Source organism: Purpureocillium lilacinum, assembly GCF_023168085.1.
Source record: "Purpureocillium lilacinum CBS 284.36 DNA, scaffold_1, whole genome shotgun sequence".
In the NCBI taxonomy this organism is placed as follows: Eukaryota; Fungi; Ascomycota; class Sordariomycetes; order Hypocreales; family Ophiocordycipitaceae; genus Purpureocillium; species Purpureocillium lilacinum.
In genome coordinates this window covers 3,193,536-3,215,115 of record NW_027072111.1, presented here as the reverse complement: position 1 = coordinate 3,215,115, position 21,580 = coordinate 3,193,536, and the positions used below count along the sequence as shown (strand labels likewise).

Sequence of the window (21,580 nt, the reverse complement as noted above, 5' to 3'; positions counted from 1 at the left end):
TCAAAGAAGATACGATCAAACTCGTACGCAAGAGAAACAAAATAATTAGATCTTCACCTGCAATGGGACTGGGAGAGGATTATCTACAAGGCGGGTACAATCCGCTGGCCTAGGGAGAGTGGCGGCGACGCAAGATATTAGTGCCAGCTGCCTTCCAGTGCAATCCAGCCGCCATGTTCAGCTCGTCGAGACGAGAGACCAACCGGAGAGGTGCCGGCAAGGGGGCGAAGTCTGCCTAGCCAATTTACATTGGCCTTCGATGCACACGTCAGGCGGAGGGCGCCATCTGACGGGCCGTTGACAGCGCAATGAGGCTCGCTACGAGACCGAGAGCCGGCCTGCCAGGCAGCGGCATTCGCGTGGATAGGATTGGCTCTGGCCCCGCGCTACCGGCAGTGGACCATGCCCGACGCCGGACCGGGGCCGCGTCGTCGGGCTGCCGGAACGGTCCACTTTACCGGCCGGTGGCAGAAAGACTGGAGGCCTCATGGCCGTGACGGCTGAGGGTCGGCGAGGGCGACCTGAGAGACACACGGGCGTAGCGGCTATCGCCGCTGTAGAGTTGGCCGTGCACGGATGCGAGATGGCCAAATTTGGCAGAGTCTTGCCTCAGCCCTGCTTCATTCGAGCCGGTGCACTGGAACAAGCGATTTGGCGCTGGGAACGGGAAACACAAAGCAAGCTTTGCGGTTGGGACGAAACAGGCGTTTCAGTCGCGAAGCCACTCATGAGGAGGACTCTCATTCGCATGAGGCTCGGCAGATCGTGACCAGTAGCCATGGCCATGACGTGATGCGATGCTAGAAGTAGATCGGCAATTCTGGGAGTGAGCAAGTGAGCATGCCTCAGGCGGGAGATGTGCAGGCGCCGGTGCTGCGTCTAAACCAACCTCGCCGCGCGGACTGGCGTCCTGGTGGGCGATGCAAGGTACGACAGGTGAGGCTCTGCTGAAACATTCCTCCAGGCCGGGTAGGCGACGTTCGGCATGATGGTGTGTTTCATGCCTGCACACGATGTCGACCTGGACCCCGATTCAACCCCCGCAGCCGTCGTGTCAGCACGGCCCCAGTGGTTTGACTTGGCGCCACTGTTGTGGCTATTCTTGGCCCTGTGGCCCCGTCGCAACCGAACATCACGTCTCCGAATCATTCCCGTTTTGCTTGGATAGGGCGCTCGATACACTTGCTGGTGAGATCGGTTTATCGGACTGGAAGGACTCAGATAGCTGCCATCGCCCCGACTAGAAGTTACGGCAAGTGGGCGGTCACTCAATAATTCTTTCATCCCAGAGCTTGCCAAGTGGACGGTTTGAGCCCGCGAGATGGACTTTGCTGGCGGCCGGACGGGCCCCAGGGGCCGCGCGTCGCCCCCTCCACCGGCACCTTGGCATCTCCAGTTTCGGACTTCAGTCTGCCACTTCCCATCTGGACCCAAGCAGCCGGGAAGGGGCTGCGGCACTCAACGTCCCGAGCTCGTTGGTACTGTTCCGCTTAAGGGACCTATGGGCGGCGCTCACGGCTCAGAGCACCCTGTCGCTCGTGGTCGTGGGCAACGCATGGGGCGGGCGGCGCGCGAGGCTTCGAGGCGACGCGGCGGGTCGGATGTTTCCAGGTTGGCCGTCTCGTACGAGCGATGGTGGAGGTGGAAAACGCAGGAGGTGTAAAGGGCCAAGTGGCTCCGGATTCTCGAGGTCGATGCTCGTGGCAGAGACCCCTTTCTGCTCCTGCCGCTCCGGATACAACCTACTACTCGTGCCAACTCCGGCTGCTCCTGCTTCTCCTGCGGTTCCTGCTTGCCGCTCCTGCCAACCACTCCCGCTCGGGCTGCTCTTACGAGCGAGCGCTTGGCAAGCAAGTCCGTGGCCGCTCGCTCCTGCCTCAAATACCTTGCTGCTCCGGAACCAGGGAAAGCTGCGTTCACGACCGCGGTCTCGTTCCTGCACTTTCTCTTTCAACTGGAATTGGTCTTTTCGCAAGGTCGCCAAAACAAGAAGTCAATCCCCGCCCCGCGTCGCTCCTCGCCTCAGTCGGCTCCCGCTCCGTGGCCTGGCCCAACCGGTGCATACGTACGCGTCCACAACGCCACTCAGCCGATTCTACCTGCGTCGTGACCTCTCCCGGCCTCCGCCTCCCGACATACCCGGGCCGACGCCCACCGACAACTCGCCGCATCTGGAGACGTCACGGTACGTCGTGGCGCCGAGGACCCGTTGTCGCTAGTCTGGGCACACCCACTTTCGGCGGCCCGTTGCCGACCTCACTGTGCTTCTGTTACACGCCCGCGCACAAAGTGTCGCTGCCACCCGCTCTCTGACTCGAGGCGAAAACGACCTCGTCACCTCCGAGAAGTTGCAGTTTCGGGGCCCGGCAACTCGGCCGGATGGTTTGCGTCAGCCTTTTGTCCCAGCAAAAGCGCCGCTTAGAGAACGTGCCTGGGCCGTCCTATAACTAGCCCTTGCAGTTGCTGTTTCTTGAATCCCGATCGCCTTGGCCGAGATCGAATACAGGCTTTCAAGTATACATATCAGCATCATGTTCGCAAATGCCCTGTTCGTCGCATCCCTATTCCTCTCTCGCGCGGAAGCACTAGTGCTACGGCAACCATCAGATGGCGCGCCTCGAGTCGTTCATCTCGACCTGCAGAGGGCTCATGTCCGCGACCCTGTCTCCCACGACAAGCTACGGAGGCGATCAAAGACAGTAAATGGTGTCTTGGACAACCTGGTGAGTTGTCTCTGCTTGTCCTCCCTCTCGATTCATCTCGTCGCGCGACGCTAACCCGCGACGCTTCAACAGCAAACCCTATACTACCTCAACGTGTCCCTCGGCACACCGCCGCAACAAGTCCGCGTGCATCTTGACACAGGGAGTAGCGATCTCTGGGTCAACACGAATGCATCCACTCTTTGTTCTCAGCACGATACCCCGTGCAACTTCTCCGGCACCTACTCGGCCAATCAGTCCTCCACGTACCAGTACCTCGGTAGCGACTTCAACATCTCCTATGTTGACGGCACGGCAGCTATTGGCGACTATGCTACAGACACTGTCCGCGTGGGCGGCACCGACTTGCCAGCGTTGCAGTTTGGGATCGGCTACAACAGCACGTCGACAGAAAGCGTGTTAGGCATTGGGTACCCAAATAACGAGGTTCAGGTCTCGCGCTTGGACAAGAAGCCCTACCAGAACCTACCCGCCAAAATGGCCGCCAATGGTGTCATAGCTTCCAGCGCATACAGTTTGTGGCTCAACGACCTCAATGCCGATACCGGCACCATTCTCTTCGGCGGTGTAGACACGGCTCACTACCAAGGGGATCTAATTTCTCTTCCGGTGCAGGAAGTTGATGGTTCGTTCATCGAGTTTTTCATCACCTTGACCGGCATCGCATTTGGTTCCGAAGCCATCATGCAGAACATGTCTCTTGCGGTACTTCTCGACTCGGGGTCTTCCCTTACTTACCTACCCGACGACATAACAAGTGACATATACGAGGCCGTCAGCGCGTCCTACCAGGAAGAAGAGGGCATTGCCTTCGTGCCATGCTCTTTCCGCGAGCAAAACGCCACGATAACCTTCAGGTTTAGCGACCCGGCAGCAATTTCTGTGCCCATGAATGAGCTTATAATGGACATGGATGATGAGGCCGGCAATCCACTCACTTACGACAACGGTGTCCCGGCTTGCCTTTTTGGCATCTCACCGTCGGATGGCTCCACAAACGTACTGGGTGACACATTTTTGCGGAGCGCTTACACCGTATACGACCTCGAAAACAACGAAATTTCCCTGGCACAGGCCAAGTATAACGTCACGACATCCAATGTGAAGGAGATTGGCAAGGGAACTGGGGCCGTGCCAGCAGCCAAGACAGCTTCATCGCCAGTGGCTGCATCGTCTGGGATCCCGGGCCAGTCTGATGGCTCCGGCCAGCAGTCGGGCAAGAACAATCGAAGCAGCGGAACCAGCATGACGATGCCTTCTTTGTCCCTGGCCCTCCTTGCCGCGCTATCAAGCCTGCTCCTCAGCTGAGGAAGTCATATACCTTGGACAAGGGATTGGGACTGGTCATTGTCATTTTGAATCGAGAGCATTGCAACGGCGTTACGAATGGGTTTGGAAAATTGTACGATGGAGCGGAGGTTTAGACAAGACGCGGATCGGCATGAGACCGGTTATAGCCATGGACTTGTCATGCGGGTGGCGTGAGGCGTTGCGAGGGACCTAAAGGATGAATTCTTGGAGAGCACGATACCAAGGCGCGTTTGTGATCCTAGTTGGATAGAGCTTAGAATACAAGACACCTACATGATCATATACACGGCTTGTGAGGCTGCACCGGTTCAATCAAGCCAGAAACGGGTAAAGCTCAGCAGCGGTCGGAAGTAAAGCATCCAGTCTGGTCCGCACGCACCAGGAATAGTGGCTGCGGACAATCACGTGGAACATATCATTCGGTAGTGAATGGGTTGTGGGATCTTTTGTCAACAACGTTTATTTATTTTAGGTGAGCAGGAGCCATTCCCTGTCGCTTGTATGAAGCCCAAAAACCTCTGGCGGAAGAGTTGCGAAAAACCCGGGTATCGTACAATTACAACCGCCACACACACCCTAGACCAACCCCCAATCCACCGTGCCTTTTGTATGCCGTGAATAAATCCTATCCACCCCTAGTTTGTCCGGGGAAAAGCGCCTCATCGTCATGTGGTCAGTAATCTTGCGTCTACATCCCCGTAGTGGTGTTCTGCCATTTCATCGTCTCGTTCAGGAGCGCCCACGCGCCGTCGTCGTCGCCCGGCGCCAGGTTCAGTAGCGACTCGGGGATCTGCGTCGCGAAGAAGGCCTCCTCGGTGGTCTGCCATAACGGCGTCGATATGCGGTCCTGGAACGGCCGCAGGTCGAAACGGTTCTCTTCCGGGGTGTTGCCTAGGCCACCGGTGCCGGGGGAGGTGTGGCTGCTTCCTGAGACGCCGTCCGTGCCGTGCTCTCGGTTGGCGGGGGACGAGGCCGACGAGCTGGTGCGGTCCGGCAAAACGAAGAACTGGTTTCCGGGATGTGGGCGGAGATCCACCCCGTCGAACCGCCACGAGTTGGACACGCCCAAGCCTGGCCCGCGACTAGACGTGCTTCGCGAGCCGCTGCTGACAGACTCGGTCATGACTGAAGTCAGGATGCCGATATTCCGGTCCGATGCAGGACCAGGACTGGGCGACATTCGCTTTCGCTTGCCTGGGTGGTCCACCGGGGTGGCGGCAACATTGTGTTTCGCAGCGCGAAGCAGAGGCTGGAAACAGTCTGCGTTGATCAATTCGCGCACAAGTGGCTCCGTGCCCCTCGAACCTGTCATGGGCGGAATGCCCTTGTCCATCCTTAGGTGGGCCGGAGGGATGTGGCCTTTGGGATTGTTGAGTGGGAGCCGGCCAGGTAAGATGGGCGACGCGGAGGTGTGCTTGGACACGGGGCTCCGGGCCAGCATGGGGATGTTGGAGTTTGCGCCGCCAAAAATGTCGCGATATTTGCGGAGGTTGGGGAGTCTGATGGTCGAGTCCAGCCCGTTCTTTTCCACGTCTAGGCAAGCTTGCTGGAGGAAGGCAGTGGTGATTTGGTGCTGGCGGCCAATGGCCTCCATAGCGCTGATGATGAGTTCGAGGTTGGAGACGTCCAGCGTCGTCAGGCCAGAATGGGGGTTCTGCTTGGCCAGATAGACGTACACTGTCGTCGCGACGTATAGTGACAGGGCGCACATGGGGCTCCTCTGCCGATGGACGCAAGAGTTAGCGACGTTGGCGCAAAGCGAGGAGGTCGCGGGGGAGGAGTAGGCGGACGACATACAAACATGGCGGTCGAGTGAGAAGTCATCTTGACAATGTTGACAATTTCCTCGGCAGAGGTTCTCAAACGACAGAGACTCGACTGTTTCACCGACTCCGGTAGGTTATGGATTTGTTGTTTCTCGATGGCGGCGTGATGCAAGGCGATGACTGCGGCATGCAGATTGAGGTTGGTATGGACGGCCGACGGGTCGCGGACGCATTGCGGGAGACGGAGCTGTTCGGGCAGGAACATGAAGGCGTTTGACAACTTGTTGTCAAGGTCACGATGCCGCTTCCACCACGCTCCTTCCATCATGTCGTCGGGACGATCCGTTGGCTTACACCTGTGAACATGCTGCAGTATGCTTCTGAAAATCTGGCAAATGACTATGGCGCCGGCGAAGCCACTGTAGGCGGCACCGTTGAAGACGTCCTCCAGAAAAGGCGCAGTCTCCTCTTGGCCTGAGGAGAAGGCTTCCTCGGAGGCCGGGAGGCGCGTTGATATCTATACAGAATCCAGTCAGCACCTAGATTGTCTCACAGGGAGGCAGACTCACATTATTCGGGTCTATCAGGCATGCCCACCCTGTCGATATGCTCGCATGCGAATCTATGGCAAAAGCCCCCCACATGACTCTGCGACGCTCCTCCAGCTCAGCCCATGAAGTCGTAGGACCGAGGGCGGGGGGCTGGTCTTCTGAATTCCCGTCCAGACGGTCAAGGCCCATCATCTGGGTAAGGCGAACGCATCTAGCACAGCTGGTGGAGGCTCGTGTGAAGAACATGCACTTGGCTTCGAAGGCAGCGACGAGTGCCCAAGTCTGAGCGTGGGCGATGGTGATGAAGTGCTCTCCGTGGCCCTGCACACTGGTTTAGTTTCACATAAACCATGGGATTTGGTCGGCGGCAGCCCACCTTCATCTCGTCGGCGTCGGCATACTGCCGGGCCCGCTGGTAGAAGATTTGGGAGTACTGGTCGTACTTGGCGTGACCGTTGGAGGCCAACGCCCAGATGGCGTACTGGAGACACATAGGGGGCTTCCGTAAGGGCCCGCCGTAGAAGGCTTGATAATATCGCCCAGAGTGAACGACAGGGATGAAGTGATACTGGCCAAGGAAGAAGGCATTGTTCCTGAAGCGCGACGGTCAGGCTGGCTCAGACTGCCATGCGGTGGAGCAGTGGCCATGGCACTTACAGCTCCTCCTGTACCTCGAATGGCGGGAGTGTTTCGGAATAACCCAAGCCCATCAACTGGCCGCTGCCGATGAAGTCGCTTTCCTGAAATGATGGCATCTCGAACGAGTCTTGGGGTTGGCTGGCAACCCCCTGGGTGTCGGAGTCCTGGCCGGGCGGGCCGCTCTCAAAGGTAAAGTCACCCATCTGAAGCGGAGGCTCATCAGAGCGCTTGCTGGACGAGTCCTCGGCATCGTCGCCACCCTTGTTGACCTGGTTCAGGTACTCTTCCACCTGAGCTGTTTGGGAGGTCGCGCGGCGTGAGCATCCAGACATGAGACTTGGGACACGAGAGAATGGAGGGAGGATGAGCAGGCATACCTAGGCGGGCCTCGAGCTCCTTGACATTGCGTCTCTTGAAGGTGGGCTTCCTGCGCGACTCGGGATAGCAACACTCGGCGCCGACCTTGACGCATCGGGCGCAGGCCGGCTTGGTGCGGTCGCACTTGAGCTTGCGCGAGCGGCACGACACGCAGGCCAGCGGCTCCGTGGCGGCGGCGGCGGAGTCGGGCACGGCACTGGTGCTACCGGACTGAGACTCCATGACGGGCTTGGCACTGGATGCCCGGCGGCGGCGGCGAAGACTGACTTGCGATCGGGTCGGGGTGGGGATGGTCTCGGAGCAGCAGCCGGCCGGGGGCCGCGCGGTGAGGTCCGGGTGTGCGTGGGTGAGTCTGCGTGCGCTTCTGCCGGCGCCGTGATGATGCAGATGAGGCGTGAATGGCGCTCACGGCTGCGAGATTCTACCGGGCCAGGCTCACTGCTCTGCGCCTCCGCTGCGGCCAGGCTCACTCCTTGGGTTGGTCGCAACAGCCGGAGCGTCGTCGCGATGTCGGGACGGCAATGATTGGCATGTGCAGAGGGGTTGCCGTCGAGATATCTGGCCGCCTCGTCTCAGCCCTGTGACGCAGCGGACGAATTCGGCCGTACGACGGTTTGCTTACGAATGGGGCCGGTGGCCGTTGGCGTGTGGTGCGGTGCGGTGCGGTGCAGTGCGCTGCCGGTGGCATGACGCGCTGACACGGCCAGGTCACGTTTTTCCCGCGTGGCTCATCGTTGCCTGGCGTTGCGTTGCTGCCCGCCTGTGCAATTCAGGCGCCGCGCTGGCCGGCAGTGGCTGCTGGACCTGCCTGCCTCACCGGCGACTTTTTGTCCCGATGTCCGACCGCCTCCCGTTAAATCCGAGCGCCGCGAGCCAAGCGTCGGCGCAACTGCTGTAGCTATCAACGTGTTCATTGTGCAGGCGCTCTGTTGGAGCCGAACTCCGTCTTCGTGTCCTGGGAGCGTGAGGGCGAGTGCATTGCACCAATGCGTGTCGGTGTGTGAGTGTGAGTGTGATGCGAGAGTGGCAGGCTGAGTTTGAGGGCGACGACTAATAAGTGACGTCTGTCTCCGTTGGTCGCACGGCGCACAAGAACAGCCCTGCTCCCACATCAGCTATATCCAGCAAAGTGGAATTATTCCCTACTAGTTATTTTTCCTTTGCTATCCAGCCCGGCAGACCAGGCCTCGATATTGATCTTACGTGCGGGCGGGGCCATCTGGCAGTGACAGCACAGGTGACCTCTTGGGCGAGCCAAGCCAAGGTCGCCCGCCCGCTTGCTTGTACAAGTATGCGCGCCGCCCGACCATCAGCGGTAATGCGATTTTCGTGGGCTGCTCCGCAACGAGACCCAAGCGCGACAAGTCACCAAGCCACATATTGATTGCGGGTGCCGAGCCAGCAAGCGGCCGAATCGGATTGACGATATCCAGCGCCTGGCAGGGCCAGGCAAAGCCGGCCTCAGGAAGGTATCCCACAGGTTCATCGCCATACCTGTGCGCCATTCCCCATACAGGCAGAGCATCGCAAGAGAAATCGGCCAAGCGTGACGTCGTCGCTTCTTGGCCTGGATTAGGAATCATGAACCCGTTTTCCATATGCCATTTCCCCAACCAGGCAGATTGCCATCGTTTGCGGCGACGTGGATGCGGTCCGCGGCACAGTGGGCAGCTCAATGTTGCGCAGGTCAGCATCGCTGTAATGGGACATTCATCCGTCGGCCATCTTGCTCGGGATGGCAGGGGTCTGACGATGCGGGAGCCCAATCGACGCCTGGTGTTTCAAGCACATTGTGAAGCCGCAGGGGTGTCCGTAGTGCCGAGCTGCCTCGGCCAAGATCCGTCATAGCTTGTTGAAGAAGTGCGATCAGCGGCGTCTAGAACACGACACGGAAGATCTCGCGGAACGCCAAGCTGCGCAGTGCTTCTCGGCGTCGCTTCCACCTGTCAGCCAACTCACTCGCAACTCCCTCAAGCTGTTCGCCGTACCATTGACCAACGTCGACAATCCCTGACTGGGAAGTTGGGTTCGGAAGCACTTCGTACCGACCGAGTCAACTTTTGGCGTTTAGGCGCGGTGGCGCCGCTGGCGCATTGCCCAGGCGCTAATGCTGTCTTGTCAATGCTGCCAGGGTGGTGTTGACAGAAAGAATTGTGTACATCCTTCTGGCCGCGTCCCGGATGTATGTCGCCCATCTACGTATCACCCGTTCATACCGTGATGATTGACTCGGTAACGATCGTAGCACCTGCTGCTTGCCGGGCTGCGCGAGACGACAGCGGCAGCATGAGCGAGACAACGCACTGGTCCATTAAACGCAACAATATCGGCAAGGAATAGGTGGCCGCCCTTCTCGATAAGCGAGAAAGACGTGTGGCGGGTATCCGCTCATCTGGAAGTCGACACAACCTTGTCGTTTGTGAGCGCACGCCCCTGAAGTCAAACTGATCTGGCTCAGGAGAAACAATCTTGTCGTTCGCAGGACCACATACTGTGCTGTACATTCCATACGAGACCTGCACAAAAGTGCGTTGCGGAACAGCAGTCTCTTGGCTGAGAGTGGCTTGCGTGATAAGTCGTGGGGCCAGGGTCCGCGACTCCAGAAGGGGTATGCCCTGCTGTTCGCCGGCGACACCCTTCAAGTGAGGCGTCGGCGAGGCGCCAAAGCCTGGGCGTCGCCCAAGCTGTGTGGGCGTTAAGCAGGTGTGGCTTGCGCGGCGTGTCGGCGACTGGGACGATGGCCCGAGGGTCCGGCAATTGAAGGATCTACAAGTGGCTCAACTTGTGGAGTCGGTATCGACGCGCTGGTGCACTTTTCTGCTGCTAGGAGCATGGGCAGTATTAGACTTGGCTGTGCATCACCATCTGAGGAGCGCATGTACGTACAAGTCGACGTCGCTCTTCTCCGGCACACGCGCCCAACATCGAAGCGTGGCCCCAGCTGTGGCGCATGCAGAGCTGGCGCAGGGATATGCTGGGATAGATTCCTTGCCGCCATTCGAAGCCACAAGAATCCATCAGCTTGCCGCCGGCACAGCGGAGGGACTGATTGATCATGGACGAGGACGAGAGGAAGCAGTGCGCCACGCGGGTTTCAGGGTCCGTCACTGAGGCTCGCTTACCGCTTCGCTTCTCTTGACTGGCCATGGGGCTCAGCTGATCAAATGGAGAAGGCAAGTCCGCTGGGTTCCTGCCGCATTCCCTGGAGCACTTCGTAATAGGCTGGTCGACGCAAGGCAGGTGCAGCCACCAAAGAAACAAGCTTTGCTTCGCAACTGCCCAGAAAAGGCGAGTTTGCAGTTTAGGAAGGCAGGCGCAACGGACTGACCCAGCAGTGGGCCCTGTACATACTAACAACGGTTACTCGTACAGAGGGCTGGGCGACAAACACCAGCGAGCACCATCCCGACTATCGCTTCAAGGCAAATTCCTTTGCGTCACGGTCATTCTCCTCGATGCCCGGCAGGGCCATTCGACCGCCGGCCGGTGCCCCTCTAGTTCCGTGTCTGTTTCTGTGCCTGCGTCTGCGTCTGCGTCTTGTTACCGGTCCGCGTCGGCGCCGGCGAGCACGCCCGCGCTGCTTCGCACGCCACGGCCCTAGAGAGTCCCCCGACCCTGCGGTCCTGTCAAGCCTCCACAGTCAAACAGACGCCACACAAGCGCCGTCGCCAGCGGCCACAAGGCCGAGCCACGCGTGCAGGGCCAGTCCCGTTCCTGAACAGACGCCATGACACGCCCCAAAAGCCGCGGGTCCATCAGGCGTACCCCTGTCAGGCTGATGGATGATGGCATGGGCGCCGGTGCGGGCCCTGGATGAGCCACTCGCAGCTCACGGAGGTCTTTCCTTCTGACACCTGCCCTCCACAGGCTGCTTCGACGACACTTGGGTCTTGACCCATGTTCCCGGCCATGCCTGATCCGCGCCGCGCCCTCTCCAGCTGCCGCCCGCCGCTCCGTGTTTGGTATCCCAAGTCGCAGTGTGCCGCTTGCGACGTGATGCCACGCCTGCTTGTCGCCCGCCACGGGCCGCTGCTGCGTCGATCTGCCCGGTTCATCTAAGCGGTCCCATGTTCGGCTCGCTCTGTGCTGCCATGAAGAGTGGCGGTAATTGCCCGTACCATGGCCGGCCCTGCCAACGCAACCTCGAGCGGGCTCGTCCCTGCGCCCTACCCGAAGCCCGCCTGTGACCCCCAATTTGTGTCGTGCGCAACTGGCTCATGGGCTTCACGGCACAGGGACGATGCGGTCTTTCCAACCTAGACCTTGCTGGGAAGCCATCTCCGGGCCATGTCCCAGGCCGTCACCTGTCACTGAGCGGCCGCTGCCTGTCCTGTCGGTCCAGCCGAGCACGTTTACGTTTGACACTTTGTTCTACCATGGCCACCCTGGAGGGGCCGCTCGGGGCCACAAAGTGCGGAGTGTGGATCGCCTGAAGTCAGACCCGCTGTCAAGCCCACAGCTTGGCCGATAGCGAAACGATCTTTCCAAGAACTGGGAGAGTTCTGCTTCCACTTGTTCTTCCGATATTCTCCACCATGGCACGCTGCTGGTGCCCCAAGGCTTTGTGACGCCCGAGCCAAGCTTCCGTCGCGAGGGCCAGGCTTCCCAGAGTATGGGGTGGCACCGAACAACCCCCCGCTAACCTGCGCAGCCATCCCTTCTGACCCCTGAGTCCGCCTAGTCTTGACAGGACGAGGACCTGGATGCCTCCTTTCCTGAGCATGGGCATTTTCCGCGGGACTGGCTTTCTGCCGCTGCTGGATACTCCTGCGGCTGCACTAGTATCCGCGAAGATCTTCGGCATGCATAAGCTGGCTGTCCTGTCACAGGTGACGGACACGCCTTCTGGCGCTCCATCAACGACGCTACAATTAGCCGATGACGGATTTTGCCGTGGCCGGGTTTCGATGCCTGTCTTTGCCACCGAAGCGGCTTGACAGGTGGGCAGGAGGGCATCGGGACGTGGTCGGGTGGATGCGTGAGTCTCCCCTCTGCCACTCCTGAATAAAACCACATTGGCGTCAGCTTCGTTCTGGTAATGCGTGCCAAAGGTGTATCGGTAATTCATCCACTGCACCCAAGATGTTAACTATCGACTCGGCGATTCTTCGGTCTCTATTGGTGAGAGACCGTCGAGGCATGACACCTCTTCTTGAATGGCTTCAATGCCATGCACGCAGCATCGAGCTCTTGGTCCAGAATTGCTAGCGGCTTTGCCCCATCCGCATGACCGACGTGCTTCATCAAGCCCTTGGCAGCCCGGGGTGCCGCCCGAGCCATAAGACGTGATCAGACTGCATGACTCCATGGCAGGGAAGTTCGGCCCACGCTCCGCAGCGGCGGAGCTGCCTCTCTCGACCCACACCGTCCAGACCGGTGCCGCGCAACATGGCAATGCCCAGGAGGCCAGGGCATGGGTAGATGGGTGGCAGCGAGACACGCAAAGCCCCCACACGCAACCCCAGCCAGCCAGCCTTTACTCGTACTGTCTGGCAACCACAACGCGTTGCTGGGCCTGTCGACCACCTCCCTTGTATCCCACATCCCGTAATCGTGTCAATGCGCACGCTCGGGTGGTGGACACAGTTCGGGTTATCACAATGCGAGCGTCAGCGGCACTGGACATCGAGCAGTCCATCTTTGACGTTCGTTCGGTTTTGGCTCTACATTTGGGCAGTCAGTCGTTGCGTCACGATATTCGCGGAGCGGGCGATCGCCTTGGCGGCCCGCAACTGCCGACGAGAAGTAGTACTACTCGAGAATAGACGGCTCAAAGCCCGAGCCTGATGATTGCGGTAGGTGGTTCTCTGCCGATCCTGGCACGAGGTGTTTGCGAACGGGGGGTGGAGAAGACGCTCGGTCGGAAATGCTTGATCTGGTACCGATCCGTGACAGACAGGTGCCAAACTAAGCTGCATACGAGGGAACGTGGTCAGCTGAAATCTGCCACCAGGCGGTTTCACTAGAGTATCCTAATTTCAAGGAACTAGCACTCTTGGGTTTCTGATTACTCTCGCGAAGCGGGTTCTCAGCAGAAGTGGCAGCCCCGGCCTGGAGGCGACTAAGTTACAACACAGAAGCTCGCGGAGGATGGATCCGACCTGGCATGTCTGAAGACCACTCGCTCGTTCCAAAGGAAAATCATACAGTCCCAAGCAACTCCACCAGAAACTTGTCGTCGCTATGATCCGCCCGTACGAGCCAGTAAAATCAGACGCAAATTATGTCCACCTCGTATCTGTGCTTCGTGACCTCATGTAGGCATCCGACATATGTATCATCTGGTCGGTGGCCAAGTAATGTGTTGATCAACCAGTTGGGTAACCGCTCATGAAATTTATACACTCTCCCGGCTCGGATCGCCCGCTCTGCGCTTCCGCAAACCATCACTCATGTCGTCGTCGTACGCGGCACTCTCGCCGTCGCTTAGGGGTAGAGCCTCGGCCCGCCTGCTGTGTGCGCCGTAATCGCCATTGTGTTCCGTGGAGGCGAGGATCTTGCTTTCTGTGTTGGCACTGCCTACAACACGGCCGTTCGTTGCGTCCGACTCGACCCTTGCGCTGTTGATCATCGCCGGTAGCTGACGCCGTCTGGCGTTGATAAACCAGTTGGAAATCTGGTCTGCAAGGACAGGTAATTAGCTTCTGCTTGGTCCGAGAATGGGCAATATTGCAGAAAAAATCATTACGAGAACGTACTCATCTGGAGGCCCGTCTGGCGCATCAACTCCTGCTTCTCATCTTCTGTCGGGTATGGGTGCTGCAGATGCGCAACGAACCAGGCGCGGAGCTTGTCTGTCGTCTCTTTAGGGAGATTTCCCCGTCGTTTTCGTTGCTTGGCATCGGTACCCATACCCATGCCACCCAGGTTTCCATAGCGAGCCATTTCTGAATATGGCGGTCCATAACTTGTTCCTGCGGAGAAAGGTGCGCGATCGAAGGGACGAGCGGGGCTGGATGACACGGACTGGTATCGACCCGGCTGCTGATATGCGTATGGGTAGTCCTGCGCGTGATACATGGATGTTCGGTCAACGACCCCGGCGATCGGGTCCCGAAGGCGCTGCATCGATCCAGGATGGTCTAGATCAGTTTTGACCGGTGGTGGCAGGGCCGGCAACGTAGAACGGGATTCGGGTCTGCTGTGGGCGTCAAGTCGTGCAGAAAGGTTGCTTCTGCCGTACGAATCGCCTCGAGGGGATCTCGTCCAGGACCCAGGCGCCCCTGGGAGTGCGTGTTCCTGGCGAGGTGAAGCAAGCTGCCTAGAAGTTGGTCGTTCAGGACTGCGGTAGAGCCTTGGTACCTGCTTGGCACGAAGACTCGACTGCTCGTCATCGATAGAAATTCGGCGCCGCTTGGAGTTTGGCGAGTGAACGTATTCCGAGGTGTCTCGCGAGCCAGGAACACTGGCACTCGTTTGCCGTGGGACCGGCATCCTATTTGCGTGAGGCTCAGGAAGCGATCCATCGAGGTTAAGCTCAGGGAATGTCTAGTCGTGCTTTAGCAAGAGTTTCCAAGCCGAGAGGCTTCGGCAGTTCCGTACCTGACGGATGGACGGAAGAGAGACCGCTTTGTTCTCGGCGCGAGGTCGGGACAGCTCCAGCGACGGTCGAGTGCTGTCCCAGGAGTACTCGTTCCTGAACATTGAATGCGGCGATGGCGTAGTCACGGTGAGCGTGCACATGTTGGGCTGACGTTGCAGGTCTTGCTGAGTGATAGAGATCGATTCCGGGGACCGCGGAAGGGTCTCTTCCATAACCGAGCCAACGCTGGCTGAGGCTGAATCACCCACAGATGGACTTTGCCAGTCGCGGTTCGATGATGGGCCGGTCAAAGTAGGCTATGCCGTCCCCCGGGCCCGCTACGACGAATGTCCAAGGACGAGAAGGATGCCCAGCGACGGTGAGATGCGACAGATAGATGCCCAACGAGCCAAGTCGGGTACAGACTTGAACCCTCTTCCGATAACCTGGGTCTTCGAAAACCAGGGTCGCTGCAGTGGCGGAATGATCGTGACAGGGCCGTCTAGTAGTGCCAGGTGTAATGTTGGTGAAGCCAAGAAATGGAAAGGACGAAGTAGCAAACCGACGAACCGAATCAATGGAGGTGGGATGTCCCACACCTTTTGTATATTGAAAGTGCCGGTCCGCTAGAGAGAGACGGCGGCAGCCCTAAGGGAGTGCAGAGATGGGGAATCAGATCACTGAACAGGGGGACGGATCAAACAGCCAGAAAGGGTAATACTAGAGACCTTGACTCCGGAATGAGGACGCCGCCAGGCCCGCAGTGGATGTCTGAGTGGTTTGGTGGGAAGCCGATTTGCAAGAGCCGGCACACACAAGCTAAAGTTGCGCGAGGCGCACGGGACGATCCCCACGGCGGACTGATGGCCGAGTCTGATTATTATTAAGTTGTCAACAGGCCTTCGAACCTCTGTTGCGAGAAAGGTGTTGCTTGACCTAAGCTCCCAAGCCCTGTCGGAAAAAGCCGACGGCATGTCGACCAGTCCGAACTGGCTTCGCATCCGGATATGGTACAAGAGAGCCGTGGAAGACTACGCCAGCGCCCGCGTCGACGAGGAACACGATAGAATGGTGCGGCCCAGCACCTCGTCCTCTGTGCTGTGAGAGCCTGGCCGGCGCAGTGGCCGATCTGGCAGAGTCCCCTGTCCAAGCGAGCGACACGTTGGCAAGGAAGGTTGCCTCCCATGGCTGGGAGGCCCCGGCCTGGCAGCTCCTGACGAAGGGTTGGGGATGTAGTGGTGGTCGCCGAGCACAGATGCGGGTTACCTTGCCGATGACAAGAGGCACCTGGGCCCGCGGTTCGGAGCTGCCAGATTTCGCGATTCAGGAAGTCAGATAGAAAGCCAGCAGAAGCGCGAATGAGCCGCTAGTGAGCTGGCTCGCGGCAAGGGTGTCCGTCCGCCGCTGAGGCAAGGCGTGGATCACGGGGGGCGTGTGGGATACGATGTAAGATGTGGGTGGCTGACCCTGGGAGGGGGGCGCGCCAGTGGCACCTGGCTTTCACCCCAGGCCCAGGGTGACGGGTGAGTCGCGCGGGAAGAGGGGCGCCGTTCATCCCCCAGAGAGACATGACCTGACAGGATGACGCTGGTAGCCTCTTGGGGGCAGGCCTGGAGCAGCTGAGGCGCGCGCTCCTTGAGGCCCGTGCCCTGCCAGCGGTGCCATAGGGGCGTGCCTGGTTGACGCACTCGCAGGAAGCAGGCAGGCGAGCCCAGGTGGTTTCGCGTGTTATGTAGAGGCCAGGAGAGATCCGGGGTGGGCCTGGGACGTCGGGGTGCTGGCGACGCCGGCGGCGACCACGACGAAACCTTCGAGATGGGTGTGGGCAGGGGTTTGAAGGATGTCCAGGGTGTGGTGAATGCAAGCAAGTCGTTCGCAACGTGTGTCGACTGGAGTTAGGCACGCTGACCCAGCCACGGCGTCGGGCGGCCGTAACAGCGATGTCGACATGGGGCCAAGAACAAAGGGACCGCGACTCTGAGCTGACACTTGGTTCTGGCGGTGCCCGAATAAACCAACCCAGACCCCACACGGCAAGGCAGCTGTCGTCGCGAGCCAGGTCTTTGACGTTGATGGCAAGCCGGAACGCGCGCTAGGGGGTGCACTAGGGCGCCATGACACCCCCATCCGTTGACGATGGTTGCCGAGGGGCCCTTCCCAATGGGCCTTGCCAGGTCGGGAGTTCCGATGCGTGCAAGAACGGAAACCTGCTGTCGAGGCAGGGCCACGCGCACCAAGCGAAAGCCATCTCGAGTTCGACAGACCACGGGCAGGTCCCGAGAGACACCTGTGCCTGACAGACGGGCACGAAAGCCATGGGGGTACTCGTGCTCGGTAGCCACATGATGAGTGAGCGACTTGTCATCAAGCCAACCCGCACCACCAGGCCGGGCCCTCCCTGCATTGGGTGACCGCCCGGCAGCGCCGTTGGGTGACAGCGACCTGCGGGAACGGACTCGCGGGACATCTTGTCGCATCGCCAGCCAGGCGGCGTGCAGCAGCTGCAGGTCACTGTCCGCCATGTTGAACCGCCCGGTGGAATGTGGGATGCCGCCGTATGTGCGACATGAGCTGCTTCCCAACACCACAAGTCTCAGCCCAGCCTGGATGGGAGATGGAGATGGGGAGTCGTGGCGACGCCCAAAGTCGAGGTGGCAACAGGCGTGCGAGGCTGTTGCTGCTCCTCTTCCTTCACCGATGAACACGATGACGATGTGCGCTGCCGTCTGAATTTCGGTCGACAAACTCCGTCCGCTAAGATCCGAAAATCTCGGCCCCAAAATTTTGGACGCCTGCAACGCTGTCCCAAGCGCAGTAGGGCAGTGTGGACGCCCCCTTTGGCGCCACGCTATGTAGCTGCCACAAAGGATAAGTCAGGCGAGCAACCATTCCCCAGGTTTGCTGGCATCAACGCTGCTCGTTCCCTCGTTGTTTAGGTTTTGCCGGTGCCGTTGTCTCGGGCTGCCTAGCCCCCAGTTACCGCTGTGACCCCTGTTTCCGTCGCACAAGCTCAGACATTTGAGCTGGAGCCCTTAAACGGCGCTGGTGCAGGAGCACAGCAATGGTGGCGATCCGTCCTCGTGTAATAGGTGATCAAGACATTACCAATACCGATCTCGGCTCGAGTATTTCGGACGGTGAAGGGGGCATCGAAACAGTCGCGTTCAAGAGACGCAGGACCACGGGTGGTATGCCGCATGCATGATGCGGGATTGGCATCGTGGCTTGCCCATACGTGGACGTTGTTCCATCGTCGAAAGGCGAATCGCCTTCACCCCCGGCACTGTCTGAGCCAGTAGCATCCTTAAGAAAGTTCAAAGGCGATCTCGGGCCGGCTTGATGAAATGGACATCCATACAGCATCCAGCCGTAGCTTCCACAAGGGGGTCAGTTCAATGCCAGGCGTCGAGACGTGCCCCTGTCAAGCGTGCATGATTGTACATACACTGACAGCTGTTCCAAGATCCGGACAGGCAACGCCAGCGGTGATGCGTCAGCCAAATCAGAAGATGCGACTGGTTCGCCAAGTGGTGCAAGGCCCAGCTGGCGATCTGTCGGGCCCAGATCGGTGCCAGTGTGGGTGGAGTGACACATGTCAGCGCAGCTGGTTGTGGCTGCCGCATGGCCCTGAGCGTTGGGACGCCGGCCATCAGGTACCAAGATGCTGCGGTGTCGTTGCAACGGGGCACCGCCATTGTTGAGTGAAACAGCGAGTCACGGGCGAGGCCGAATCTGCACGAGATTCCGAGGTCAGATGTCAAGCTCGCTGCGATGCAGTTGGAAAGTGAATGCGGGAGGATCAAGGCGTGTCACATGACGCGAGGCAACGCTCCTTCCTGTCTCTGCGTCGTCGTGGTGCCTCCTGCTCCTGCTTCCTCCAGGTGGGAAGGTGCCCGGAGGCGGCGCCTGAGGCGGCAGCTGAGGCGGCACCCGCCGTCTGCTCCCGACGTCCTCGGTTGTCAATTGCTTGGCTCAAGTTCACAACTACCGGCATCACGCCTCTGCCACAACCACCACTCCGCGGGGACGGAAATGTACACGGCAAACCCAACAGCAATCCGAGCGGTACCAATCCGCACTACGTGCAAAGCATGGATGGAGTACAACAGCTCACTGCGCTCAGCACGAAGTTCCGAAGTCCAGCAACGCCGCCTCGCAAACGAAAAGGGGACCCTTGCAAGGACCGTAGACCGCATTAACGGCCCCACGACAACCGGCGGAGCACACGCACCGCGAGAAATATCGGGGGGTCACGTCATGGCACGGATGGCAGCGAGGGAGTGCACTGACGAGCTGAAGGAAGGCGGAGAAATAGGGCTTCGCGGCGGAGTCGACGACTTGCAAGCCACGGGGCGCGCACCCACCCAGGTACGGGTGGCGGCAGTCCACCCGGACCGGCGACGAGCATTGGCCAGTTTCCGAGGCGGCTTGGGCGGGCACGCGAACGGCCGTGAGCAGCGGGACGGAGAGCCCGTGGCTGCGCTGTGCCCGTCATGGAAGACGTTCCTTTTGGCCATGGGCCACGATGCGACGGGCGTCTGGCGCCCGGGATTCGAGGGCCCGAGCCCGCCTCTCGTTGGCCGCCACCAGCCTGGTGCCGTTGATTGCGTGCGCGCTCACGGAAATTCCCGCTGACTGAGAATCACTAATCCCTTGGCCCACAGGTTCGCCGGTTGGGCGGGCCCCTGACCTGGCACCTGCGCATCACCAGGCCTCTCCGGCCTGGAGGCACCCGCCCATCCACCTCACTGGCAGCCCGCTGGACGCACCCTGGCGTGGCTCCACAGCGCATTGCCACGAACAGGAACCACCCGCCCAATCGAACTGCCGTTCACGGGAAGTTGGCCTCGCCAGGGCCGCCTTGCAGGGCCCATCCATGCTGATCCAATGTGCCGTGGGGGCTTTGGAAGGGTGCATGGAGCTAGCGTCCTGACATCTGTTAGCTGCCAGATCGGCACCTGTGGAGAGGCCTATCGGCCGAGCCTGGACTGGTCAATGCTCCCTCCCGCGGCAGCACCAAGGCCTGCCTGATGATGCCCCGAGCCGGGCGGCATTTCGGGGAGATTCACGCCGGTGTCATCCATTCGCCTGGACGCTTCCGTTTCGTGGTTACGACGACAGGCCCTTGCTTTCTGGTATGATTGGCCGACGTCCCCGTTCCATCTCATCCGGAGCGGTTGCGACCGGCTCTCTCCTTTTGGTTATGCATCTCCGAAACGGGCAAGAGTCGATAGGAGCTGCTCGACTTGCACCGCAACTGCAGTGTTCAGAAACATATTCCGTCCGCGCATCCCGCGGCAACCTCATTGAAAACAGCCAACGACTGCACGGACTGATGAGGCCGTATGAAGCACACCGGCTCAGTACTGTCACTGCCACGTTCCATGATGTGAGGCAGGTCTCAGATTCGAGCCCGTGGCTGCGCTCCGATAGTCTCCCGCTCGTTCGATGCAACCCTTGTTTGGCGTTTCGAACGGCTCGGGGACCGCACTCGAGTGCCCCGAAATGTGGGTCGACACTTTGAACAAACGCTGGCCTGAGGTGAACCAAGACTCTGTGGGAGAGACAGCGCCGACATACAGATGAATGGGCTTTCCCTTCTATCCCGAAACGATCGGTACAGTATCGATCGCCATCTTCACTAGACAGTTCTCACACGCCTCAATTGTCATCATCATTATGACACGAAGTTGCGCCTCAGCGGGATAACCAGCTCCAAGCGCGGTCACAGGGAGGGGTGGACGCGCTCGAACACGACGACTCCGTGAGACATCAGCATGGCCTTGTTCTCACTATGCAAGTCGCCGACACCCAAAGTGTTGCGGCTGGGATTCAACGTCGAGAGCGAGATACACACTTGACAGCGCAGCAACACGGGGTCGCACACTCGCAAGGTCAACTGCACTTGGCAAGAAAACCCGTTGGTCTGGTTACGTGCGACCAACAGAGCCTTGCAGCTTACAGCTGCCTGCCCCCATCCTATACCAACGGTTCACAGATGTCTTGCATCCACAACATCCTCGCGTTTTCGGGAAGCCGCCAGCAAACCGGGTCGTCGACACGCTCACGGGCCACCGTCCGGCCTGAAACTGGCGACAACAAAACCAAGGCGCCCCACCGTTGTTATCCACCAGGCTCGCTCAAGCCGCGTGAGCCGCCGCCCATTGCGGCAATGTTGATCCTCGTCGCTCGGTACAGGCATCATCACAACCTCGGCCAGATTGTTCCTGGCTGATTGCTACGAAAATGACTTCTCCACATACCCAGATACTTCAACGCCAACTGCACGTTCGATACGGCATTTAGGAGTCCCGCCCTGGGCATGGCCAGCTAAACCTTAATCCTTCCTGCGGAGTTTGTGACACGCAAGTTCCGCGCCGAGGAGTAGGTTTGCTCCACGAACCCCCTGGCGGGTCACGAAGCACTTCAAACAATGGTTCCAACTTGCTATCCGACTTGCTGTACAAAGCGGCTTGTAATTCCGAGCTCGGATTTTGGCACTTCGGTGGCCAAGCAGATGGTGCTGGCCTGACTCGCTAGCAATAGGTATAGGGGATGTGTAAGCGCAGTTCGGAGGGTTCGTCATCAGCAAACTTCAACTCCATCTGCAAGTGCCCTATGCGCTAGGGCTGCGGCATGAATGCGCCCTCTGAGCACTGCACACCGAATACGGACGAGAGACAACTTCAT

At 59.4% G+C, this 21,580-nt stretch overlaps 3 protein-coding genes across 3 annotated transcripts; 1 reads left to right on the top strand and 2 right to left on the bottom strand.

The window, feature by feature from the left end:
- Positions 1 to 2,531: 2,531 nt before the first annotated feature.
- PLICBS_000683 (uncharacterized protein) lies at positions 2,532 to 4,031 on the top strand (the record flags this gene model as incomplete). The annotated part of the gene is made up of 2 exons (XM_018318289.2): positions 2,532 to 2,723; positions 2,796 to 4,031. 2 exons carry the CDS (start codon positions 2,532 to 2,534, stop codon positions 4,029 to 4,031), a joined length of 1,428 nt encoding a protein of 475 aa, XP_018183814.2.
- A 691-nt stretch (positions 4,032 to 4,722) lies between these two features.
- On the bottom strand, positions 4,723 to 7,590 carry PLICBS_000682 (uncharacterized protein; the record flags this gene model as incomplete). Its single annotated transcript, XM_018318290.2, has 6 exons — positions 4,723 to 5,754; positions 5,832 to 6,317; positions 6,370 to 6,672; positions 6,728 to 6,944; positions 7,009 to 7,285; positions 7,368 to 7,590. 6 exons carry the CDS (start codon positions 7,588 to 7,590, stop codon positions 4,723 to 4,725), a joined length of 2,538 nt encoding a protein of 845 aa, XP_018183815.1.
- A 6,115-nt stretch (positions 7,591 to 13,705) lies between these two features.
- PLICBS_000681 (uncharacterized protein) lies at positions 13,706 to 14,253 on the bottom strand (the record flags this gene model as incomplete). The annotated part of the gene is made up of 2 exons (XM_065599647.1): positions 13,706 to 13,989; positions 14,067 to 14,253. 2 exons carry the CDS (start codon positions 14,251 to 14,253, stop codon positions 13,706 to 13,708), a joined length of 471 nt encoding a protein of 156 aa, XP_065455719.1.
- Between the last annotated feature and the right edge of the window lie 7,327 nt (positions 14,254 to 21,580).